This window comes from Bos mutus, chromosome 3 (assembly GCF_027580195.1).
Source record: "Bos mutus isolate GX-2022 chromosome 3, NWIPB_WYAK_1.1, whole genome shotgun sequence".
In the NCBI taxonomy this organism is placed as follows: domain Eukaryota; kingdom Metazoa; phylum Chordata; class Mammalia; order Artiodactyla; family Bovidae; genus Bos; species Bos mutus.
Window position 1 is genome coordinate 52,741,990 of NC_091619.1, and position 11,467 is coordinate 52,753,456.

The following is an 11,467-nucleotide window of genomic DNA, read 5'->3' on the forward strand; positions in this document are numbered from 1 at the left end:
ATTATGTATCTTTCAGGGTTGGGGACTCTGGTGGAGGCCTACGTAGATGCCATCAACAGTGGAGGAGTTCCCTGTTTGGAGAACGCAGTAATAACTCTGGCTGAGCATGAGAACTCAGCAGCCGTGCAGAAGGCAGCTGATCACTACAGTGAGCAGATGACCCAGCGACTGAACCTTCCCACAGACACGCTCCAGGAGCTGCTGGAGGTGCATGCAGCCTGTGAGAAGGAAGCCATTGCCATCTTCATGGAGTGCTCCTTCAAGGATGACAAGTGGATGTTCCAGAAGAAGCTCGTGGTAATGTGTCCTAGAATATATGCTTCCTGATTCCTTTCTTCTGGAATGATATTGAGACTCCCCCTTTTTGACAAAATGGTTCCTGTGCTTCTTATCATAAAAGGAGTTTAGATTCTAATGAGTGATAGGGCTCACAGGCTACAGGTCATCACTTTTCTAAAAATTGGGCTTCTTCTTTTCTGTTGTCGGAGAAGGAAATGGCACCCCACTCCAGTACTCTTGCCTGGAAAATCCCACAGACAGGGGAGCCTGGAAGGCTGCAGTCCATGGGGTCGCTGAAAGTTGGGCATGACTGAGCGACTTCACTTTCACTTTTCACTTTCGTGCATTGGAGAAGGAAATGGCAACCCACTCCAGTGTTCTTGCCTGGAGAATCCCAGGGATGGGGACAGAGTCGGACACGACTGAAGTGACTTAGCATAGCATAGCATAGCATTTTCTGTTGTGGCAAAACAAATTACTCTGCTCTTAGCAGCTTGAAACAACACACATCTATTAGGTTATCATTCCTCAGGTCAGATCCCACCCAGGGTCTGTGGGTATTCTGCTTGGTATACCATAGCTAAAAACAAGGTTCACATTGACTTGGTATCCACATGGACGTTTTGGAGAACTCCCCTCCGTCTTCAACGCAGCAATGGTGCACTGTTTTCTTCTTCTATTTCTAATCTCTCAGACTACCACTTCTGCTACCAACTAGAGAAGAATAACATGTAAAGTGCAAGTGTGACCAGGAAATATCCACCTGAGTAATCTCCATTTTGTAAAGTCAACATGTTCCATGCAATATAGTCTGTACACAGAATAATTGTTCATCATATTCACAAGTCCAGGGACTAGTAGAGTGTGGACCCTGGGAAAGAGAATTCTTAGAGATCACAATTCTGCTTACCATTAGCACCTTCACTGAAAGTCTGACTTTCAGTCTTGCTTTTATCATCATGTTACAAAAATCTCTTACTTCATATTGAGAAAACAAGCCTGATTGGAATTTATAAATACAAGCAAAAATTTCTTTTCCTATATTTTCACACACTCAAATTCTCAATGAAATGAGAATATAAGAAAAGTTGAAAATTCTAATTGGTGTGGTGTTGTTTCACTAAGTCACGTCTCACTCTGAGATCCCATGGATTATAGCCCCCCAGGCACCTTTGTCCACAGAATTTTCCAGGCAAGAATACTGGAGTGAGCTGCCATTTCCTACTTCAGGGGTTCTTCCCAACCCGAGGACTGAACCAGCATCTGTTGCGTGTCCTGCACTGGCATGCGGATTCTTTACCACTGTGTCACCTGGGAAGCCCTGCTCAGTGTATAGTTAATTCATTAGTAGGAACTTGATTTCCTATGTATGTATGTTTTATCCTTACCACCCAAGTTGGCAGAAGAAGCCCTACTTTCAGTCATGATTGTCTTTTCGTTGTTCATTGGTGATGGATAGATCACTATTAATGCTAATGCTGTTAAAGTAGTACTTTGCTTCTGCCAACCTGTTCATTGCACAGATATTGACACTGAGCCCAGGGAATTTAGGGGACTTCATACAAGTCACACAAAGAGTTGGTCAGAACTGGGACTACAACTGAGGCCTGACTCCATGTCTATTATTCTGAGTCTCATGTGCCCTGATGCTGTCAGACTGCTTCTTCCAAGGGAGCACAGCTGGCACACCATCCTGTCTAACAACTTCTTTCTATTGAATTTTCCCTTATTTCCTTGGCAGGACATCATGGAGAAAACAAAGGACAGTTTCATGATCCAGAATGAAGAGGCTTCTGTCAAATATTATGAGGCTGAGCTTAAGCAGCTTTCAGAATCCTTGATGAAAAGTATTTCAGGAGGCACATTCTTTGTCCCTGGAGGACACAGTCTCTATTTAGAAGCAAAGAACAAGTTTGAACAAGACTATAAACTGGTTCCCAGGAAAGGAGTTAAGGTGAGGAGTAATGGGATTGGGAAAGAGCAGCAGATTAGAGTCAGAGGGTCTTTGTTGGTTCATTTGGTTGCCAGATCCTGATTTGCACAGAGGCAGCTGGTCATGAGGAGGCTGACTTGGAACCCCAGGAGGGTTCTGAGTCTAGTGCTTTTTCTGATGAGTTGAGTAAGAGTCCAGGAGATCCCAGGTCTGTTGCTGCCCACTGGTGGGTGAGCCAGGTCCTAGGCCTAGTAACACCCTACTGGAGGAGAGAGCCACATCCTGGGGATGGGTGCAGGGTCCAGGGTTCCAGAGCATGTGTTGACAATGGTAGAGCTGTTAGGCTCCTGGATCTGGGGGATTTTGAAGATTCTGTTGGCCTGATATTGGTCCAGGTGGTCTTGAACCCAGCTGATCCCAGGAATGACATGGCCTGCTAGTGAGTGGACTGGCCCTGCAGACTGAGAAACTGAGGTCTTTTGCACCTGGTATCTTTCCCTGATGTGTCCCAGGGTCTCTGGCTGGAGGGTGCTGGGGTTTCAGGTCTCGTGCTTATGTCCTAGTGAATGGGACTGGATCCCTGGCCCTCTGATAGACATAGCCATGTCCAGAGGCAGCTGTGGGCTCAGGAGATCTGCTGGTGGATGGAGCTGCATGCATGTCTAGTCCGTTGCTTGGCCTGAGGCCTCCCAGTACTGGCATCTGCAGACCATTGCATTAGGGCAGGGCTGGGTCTTGGGGCTAATAAGATTGGGGGAAGATTCCAAAATGGTGCTCGCCAAAACCACTGTCCAAGTGGTAGAATAAGAAGCTCCAGTTGCCTCCAGCCAATCTGGGAGACTCTCCAGGGTCAGCAGGTAGGTCTGACCCAGGCTCCTATCAAGTTAGTGTTTATTCTCTGGGTCCTGGGACACGTGAGATTTAGTGTGCACTGTGTAAGGGCTAGACTCTTATTTACCCAACCACTGCTCATGGGTGTTTGTAGACATGCACATAATTCTCAGGTCTGTAACCATTTTCCAAGCAAATAGTCTTTGCTCCTTGTTGTTTCCTCAGGCAAACCAGGTCCTCCAGAGCTTCCTGCAGTCACAGGCAGGAGTAGAGGAAGCCATCCTGCAGGCAGACCAGGCCCTCACTGATGGGGACAAGGCCATGGCAGGTACAGGGAGGACTGAGCTCTCAGAGGGGAAGGTGGCTCCTGTGCTGCCCTTTGGCAGGTGTGGGAACAAACACTTCCTGACACCAGAGCTTCCTCTTCTTCCATGGAACCTCTCTGCTACATGTGGAAATAAACGGGGGAGTTTGGGTTTTATGTACATCCAATCAGTGCTTCTACATCATATGCTAAAGCATGTTGTCTGATGTGGTAGCAGGAACAGTCAGACTCCTTCCCACAATATTAAAGGCACTTTATCTCTGAGCAAAGGAGGTGACAGCTCAGCATAAGTCTGTTCTCCCTCTTTAAAACTCTTGTGAAACAGCTGAGTGTACCAAAAGGATGCAGCTAAGAGGGAACAGGAGCTGCTAAGAGAGAAACAGAATGAAGAGGAACAAAAAATGGAGGCACAAGAGAGAAGCTTCAAAGAAAAGCTGGCCCAACTGCAAGAGAAGATGGATAGGGAAAGAGAAAACCTTCTGAGAGAGCACAAAAAATGATGCTGGAGCACAAGCTGAAGGTAAGTCTAGATGGGCCTGGGCGGGGCCTGATGGGGAAACCCTAACTCCTCAGGAATAAAGGGACAGGAATTTGACCTTAAGTCAGATCCCAGAGGGAAATACAAAAACATAGGATTCACTGTAACATCAAAGAGATGTGAATCTTGCTGAAGGTTTACCTCTGAAAGACTCAGCACCTTCTGTAGTGTTAGGGTTTGAATGGGACAAATAACATGGCCCAGGCTCCTGGACTGCTGTTCATGGTGATTACAGCATCACATTTGTTCCCAAGTGAATAGGACCTCAGTCTTAGAGTCCTTAGAATTTGGGGACAACCATCAGAGACCTGGAATAGTTCCATCTGCTCTTGAAGGTATCAGATTGTGCCTGGTATGAAATACAGGATACTAAAGCTGTAAAATTTACTACATTTGTTTCCATGTCTGCCTGATTCATTTTATACACCTAGAGTAAATGCATTCTTTGTTTGTCTGGAGTTTGATGGCCAGAGTTCTAAAGCAAGTCAGCAGTGCCATTTTGGTGACATGTGTGTGGTCATTCTACCTCAGTGAAACTGACAAATATTTAGAACTCACTCACATATTCTCCCAAAGTGTATTCTTAGGGCTGGAACCCCTCCTGGGGTAGTTTTCAGGCATGACCTAGACCCAAGTCTTCTGTGCCCAGAAAGATGGTCTTGAAGGAACATGGGAAGCTCTAAACCCTGGATATTCTCTCTTCCCTAGTGCAAATGTTTGCAAATATTAGACTAATATAAAAAAGCATCTAAGGTATTAGAGAAATAGATGCACATGCATATCACCTGTAACTGTTTGATACAAAATGCTAATTTGGGGCATTTTCAAAAAGGGAATCTCCTTTTTACAGATGCAAAAAGAAATACTTACAGAAGGATTTAAAAAGGAAGCTGAGGAGCTAACTAAAGAGATAGATTAGCTAAAAGAAGATATTGAAACAACTGAAAAAAGTCCTTCAACATTTCAAATGTCCTTGATATGGCTGAGCATGGCATTAATTGCAGTACTCCTGGGGCTTATAAAGCACTTGGTCTGGGACTAAAACTTCTCAGTGATCGTATGAAAGGGGCTGAGAAACCCTACTAAGTATATTTTGAAAGGCTTCTTATGTTTTAGTAGTGTAACACTACAGTTCATTTTTAAAATATGTATATCATTATAGTTTTGTTCAGGAGGAGCTTAAAAATAAAAACTACCAAAAAATTACTAATGTTATTACAAAAGTGATTACCAGGGCCTGATATGCAAAAAAAAAAAAATTTTTTGATTAAATTAGTTAATTTTAAAAATGGAAAACAACTTGTAAGATAATGATTAATTCTAGAAAAGTGTTAAGAAAAGCAAGAAACAAATGAGAAGAGGAAGAACATTTGCAGTCTTTAATACAGTCTTGGAGATCAATTCTTTAAGTTATAATGAGCCCTTATAAATCAGTGAGGAAAAAGCAACAAAGACATTTTTAAATGGGCAGAAATATACAAGAAGAACTGTTTTTAACTTTACTGATTATAAATGATGTACAAGGTAAAATTAGAGGGATTTCTGTCACCTCCCAGATGGTCCAGAAAGAAGAGTTTGGACAGGATACTGGCTGGCAAGGGTACCAGGGAATGGGGGTCTCTGATAAATGCTAGGGAGAGTGAAAATTGGTGCAAATATGTACCAAAGATTTAAATGCAAATACTGCTGATACAGAAGTCCACGTTTAGCAATTTATCTTGCAGGTTTATTTACCCAAGTTGAAAATGACATATGTAGCAGTATATTTGCTGCAGGATTGTTGTAATTCCAGAAGAGGAAACAACTTTAAAGTCCCTCTGTCATACAGTAGTGAGATAAATCCTGAGACACACTTACACAGGAATACTCTACAGTCACTGAAATGAAAAGGAAACTCTATTTGTGCTAACATGAGAAAACCTCAAGATGCAGAAAGTGTGTATAGTTGTATTACTGAATGAAAAAATAATGAATATGTGCATATATTATCATCTATCTTTGGAAAATACAAAAGAAATTGGTATCCATGAGCACAATAGGAATGGACTATATTTGATGTAAAACATGAGAGGATAACTAACTTTGCATGACACATTCCTCTGTGACTTTTATACTTTGTAGAAATTCTTACTTATTGAAACATAAATACAGTTATTAAAATTAAAAACAGAAGCTTAACACACAGATTGGAAAAGAGACTTCTCTTCAAGAATATGGGAAATAGCTTCTTAAGGAAGCAGGACTAGGAAGAAAGTGTCAAGTAGAGTCCTTTGGTCTCCTCAGGCTCAGATTTTTTTTCTGTTAATTGTGTGAGCATTGAGTGTAACACAGGCAAGAACATTTAAACAACCAATCTGCAGTCTGGGGAAGCCCTGCTCTATGAAGCAAACACCTGGTCCATGGTTACCAGTTATGGCAGGTCCTCTGGCCTTGAAGTTCTATCAAGGGCTGGTCTTCTCTGGGATGCGGTTAATAAGAGCAGTAGAAGGGAGCCTTGGAACAGCACAGCTGGCAGGAGCCATGGCCCTTCCTACCTTATGTCCTGTTGTGCAAGAGGATTGGGACCTGCTCAGTTTCCCAACATATCACATGTCTTAAGCAACACTGATTTCATTATTACTATTGGCTCTTATGCCCCTTAACAGACTCTTTTTCTTAATTCAAAAAAGACTTCCTGTACAAAAATCACCTTTTCTAAAATGTTACATTCTAGATTTGGTCAATTCACATTCTATTAACCACCCTATGGGTATTAATTGAAGTCAGCATCTAAACATACACAGCACACTACTATTTGAAATATTTTAATGTTAATTACCACATGGAGGAAATACCTTTTTCAGTTACAATCTGCCATTGACTTGAATATTTGTCTCTTACTTGCTCACTAGAATCAAACATCATTATTATACCTGGAACTTCATTACTTGCCCCTGGTTTCTGTCCAAACCAAAAGGACAAATAAAATCCCTCATTGAAGCCTCCTCTTTATGGAGGCAATTTTATTAAGATAATTCATCCATATACATTGGACATGCTATACGACAGGTATTGTGTGATGTCATTAATACTTACCTAGCAAATATATATGTATTGGATTCCAATACATATCACCTAGCAAAAAATTTTCTTTTGAAATAAACGATTTCTCATTTTCAAAGGAAAAGTAGTTTCCAGTTGTGTGTGTTCTTCTATGATTCTACTATGATTATAAAGGAATCAAACTCATGGAAAAATATTCACTATTGACAAAAAAGTATAAAAATAATAAACTGCAACTCTAACAATGAGCTAGAAATGCTTGTTATAATGGAATACATAATTTTCAAGATTCTCAGGTGTTTATTATTGATGTATAAATGTTTTCATAAAAGAACAGTTTTGTTCCTATTATGAATTGAGATATTCACAATCAACATGCCAAAATTTCTCTACAGAGAGTAACCTTGGTCATCTGAAAAGAGGTGTGAAATGTAGGGGAAAATTCCATGCCTTCATATTCTATAGAAAACTATAAAACACTGGTGAAAGAAATCAAAGAGGACACTAATAGATAGAGAAATATACCATGTTCATGGATCAGAAGAATCAATATAGTGAAAATGAGTATACTACCCAAAGCAATTTATAGATTCAATGCAATCCCTATCAAGCTACCAACGGTATTTTTCACAGAGCTAGAACAAATAATTTCACAATTTGTATGGAAATACAAAAAACCTCAAATAGCCAAAGCAATCTTGAGAAAGAAGAATGGAACTGGAGGAATCAACCTGCCCGACTTCAGGCTCTACTACAAAGCCACAGTCATCAAGACAGTATGGTACTGGCACAAGACAGAAATATAGATCAATGGAACAAAATAGAAAGCCCAGAGATAAATCCAGGCACCTATGGACACCTTATCTTTGACAAAGGAGGCAAGAATATACAATGGAGAAAAGACAATCTCTTTAACAAGTGGTGCTGGGAAAACTGGTCAACCACTTGTAAAAGAATGAAACTAGAACACTTTATGACACCATACACAAAAATAAACTCAAAATGGATTAAAGATCTAAACGTAAGACCAGAAACTATAAAACTCCTAGACGAGAACATAGGTAAAACACCCTCCGACATACATCACAGCAGGATCCTCTATGACCCACCTCCCAGAATATTGGAAATAAAAGAAAAACTAAACAAATGGGACCTAATTAAAATTAAAAGCTTCTGCACAACAAGGAAACTCTAGGAAGGTGAAAAGACAGCCTTCAGAATGGGAGAAAATAATAGCAACTGACAAAGAACTAATCTCAGAAATATACAAGCAACTCCTGCAGCTCAATTCCAGAAAAATAAATGACCCAATAAAAAAATGGGCCAAAGAACTAACAGACATTTTTCCAAAGAAGACATACAGATGGCTTGAAACACATGAAAATATGCTCAACATCACTCATTATCAGACAGATGAAAATCAAAACCACAATGAGGTACCATCTCATGCCAGTAAGAATGGCTGCTATCCAAAAGTCTACAAGCAATAAATGCTGGAGAGGGTGTGAAAAAAAGGAACCCTCTTACACTATTGGTGGGAATGCAAACTAGCACAGCCACTATGGAGAACAGTGTGGAGAGTCCTTAAGAAACTGGAAATAGAACTGCCTTATGACCCAGCAATCCCACTGCTGGGCATACACACTGAGGAAACCAGAATTGAAAGAGACACATGTACCCCAGTATTCATTGCAGCACTGTTTATAATTGCCAGGACATGGAAGCAACCTAGATGTCCATCAGCAGATGAATGGATAAGAAAGCTGTGGTACATATACACAATGGAGTATTACTCAGCCATTAAAAGAATACATTTGAATCAGATCTAATGAGGTGGATGAAACTGGAGCCTATTATACAGAGTGAAGTAAGCCAGAAAGAAAAACACCAATACAGTATACTAACGCATATATATGGAATTTAGAAAGATGATAACGATAACCCTGTATGCGAGACAGCAAAAGAGACACAGAAGTATAGAACAGTCTTTTGGACTCTGTGGGAGAGGGAGAGGTGGGATGATTTGGGAGAAGGGCATTGAAACATGTATAATATCATATAAGAAACGAATTGCCAGTCCAGGTTTGATGCATGATACAGGATGCTTGGGGCTGGTGCACTAGGATGACCCAGAGGGATGGTATGGGGGGGGAGGTGGGGGTGTGGGGTTCAGGATGCAGAACACGTGTACATCCATGGCGGATTCATGTTGATGTATGGCAAAACCAATACAATATTGTAAAGTAACTAGCCTCCAGTTAAAATAAATAAATTTATATTAAAAAAAAAAAATATGAGAAGGTTTGTAGGTCTGTTCATTTCCGCATTGTTTGTAATTGCAAAATATTGAAAGCAATCTAAATGGCCATACATAGAAAAGTGGTTAAACTCTGGCATATTGCATCATTACACAAGAACCAGTTTGAAAAAGCTCTAAATGAACAAATATAGTACATATTCAGCAAAAAAAAAAAAAGTGATAATATGGCATCACCAACTCAATGGACATGAGTTTGAGAAAAACTCCAGGAGATGATGAAGAACAGGAAGGAGGAAGCATGGTGAAGTGTTGCAGTCCACAGGGTCACAAAGAATAGGACACAATTTAGTGACTGAACAACAAGAGAATTTAACGTCATTATCCAACATATGAGTTTACATGATACTGGATGCTTGGGGCTAGAATATGGGTCACAAAGGGTTGAATTAAGACAGGGCAATTAAAAGGCAGATTCATTTTGGGCAAAAAATACAATATTTTTAAAAAAAAAAAATGATCCAGGGCAACATTTTTCCTATGATCCTCATTGTCCAAGCTCTGTTCACAGAAGAACCAGTGTTTGTAGGAAGACAGTACATAACACATTTAGATGACCTTGGATTCAGATCACACTGTGGATCCCAGATGGAAACCAGCAAGGGAAGAGAAGTTCACAAAAACAGTGAGTGACAGCAGGTAGTCCAGGTTGCCCAGAACCTAAAGGAGTTAAACTTGCAAGAAATTAAGGGCCCAACAGGAAGAGATATTACTTTCATTTCAACAGACAATCCAAACTTTATACATATAAAATACTGTCTCAAGAAACATTCTCTGTCCGTTATTCACCACATATCTTGATAAGCTAAACTCCATATGTTATAGAATTGATGCAACTTCTATTAACCTATATATTTTTATCAGACTCCCAAGAGGAAAAGTATGCATTCATAAGCAGAATTTGTGAGAAGGCTGAGATGAGAACTCTACATTCCTATTCATGAACATGTAGCACTTCCTTTTCTTACTTCTGTCCATGTGAAGAGGAGGAAAATTAAATGGAGAAGATATCAACATAGGTATCATATCATCATTGAGCTGCCACCTGAGTTAAGTTCTGAAAAAGATTCCCAGTAGCAGAGTAGAGAGGACTGAGTCTTGAAACATAGTTTCTGAATCCATAATGAGACCTTGAATGCCCAGAGAAATAGGCAGGATTTGTTAAGACAGGAAAGTTATTTATGTTTTAATGATGCCCATATGAGGCATGAGAGGAGTTACCCCACATTCTATGAAGACCTACAAGACCTTTTAGAACTAATACCCAAAGCAATAAATGCTGGAGAGGATGTGGAGAAAAAACCCTCCGCAGCACTGTTTATAATAGCCAGGCCATGGAAGCAACCTAGATGTCCATCAGCAGATGAATGGATAAGAAAGCTGTGGTACATATACACAGTGGAGTATTACTCAGCCACTAAAAAGAATACATTTGAATCAGTTCTAATGAGGTGGATGAAACTGGAGCCTATTATACAGACTGAAGTAAGCCAGAAAGAAAAACACCAATACAGTATACTAATGCATATATATGGAATTTAGAAAGGTGGTAAAAACAACCTTGTATGCGAGACAGCAAAACAGACACAGATGTATAGAACAGTCTTTTGAACTCTGTGGGAGAGGGAGAGGGGGGATGATTTGGGAGAATGGCATTAAAACATGTATAATATCATATAAGAAACGAATCACCAGTCCAGGTTCGATGCAGGATACAGGAAGCTTGGGGCTGGCGCACTGGGATGACCCAGAAGGATGGTATGGGGAGGGAGGTGGGAGGGGGGTTCAGGATTGGGAACATGTATACACCCGTGGCAGATGCATGTTGATGTATGGCAAAACCAATACAATATTGTAAAGTAAAAAAAATAATAATAAAAAGAAAAAAAAATAAAGAACTAATACCCAAAAAAGATGTCCTTTTCATTATAGGGGACTGGAATGCAAAAGTAGGAAGTCAAGAAACACCTGGGGTAACAGGCAAATTTGGCTTTGGAGTACAGAATGAAGCAGGGCAAAGGCTAATAGAGTTTTGCCAAGAGAACACACTGGTCATAGCAAACACCCTCTTCCAACAACACCAGAGAAGACTCTACACAGGAACATCACCAGATGGTCAACACCGAAATCAGATTGATTATATTCTTTGCAGCCAAAGATGGAAAAGCTCTATACAGTCAGGAAAAACAAGACTGGGAGGTG

General features: G+C 40.5%; 1 protein-coding gene across 1 annotated transcript; it reads left to right on the top strand.

Annotated features, from left to right (window-relative positions):
- Positions 1-3: 3 nt before the first annotated feature.
- Positions 4-4,808, top strand: LOC102277655 (guanylate-binding protein 7-like). The gene is made up of 4 exons (XM_070362047.1): positions 4-297; positions 2,021-2,233; positions 3,269-3,429; positions 4,757-4,808. Exons 1-4 carry the CDS (start codon positions 4-6, stop codon positions 4,806-4,808), a joined length of 720 nt encoding a protein of 239 aa, XP_070218148.1.
- The last annotated feature ends 6,659 nt before the right edge of the window (positions 4,809-11,467 follow it).

Coding starts and splice junctions, on each gene's coding strand:
- LOC102277655 (XM_070362047.1), top strand. CDS start 4: ATGTATCTTTCAGGGTTGGGGACTCTGGTGGAGGCCTACGTAGATGCC. Junction 2,234..3,268: donor TTCCCAGGAAAGGAGTTAAG/GTGAGGAGTAAT, acceptor TTGTTTCCTCAG/GCAAACCAGGTCCTCCAGAG. Junction 3,430..4,756: donor CCTGTGCTGCCCTTTGGCAG/GTGTGGGAACAA, acceptor TCCTTTTTACAG/ATGCAAAAAGAAATACTTAC.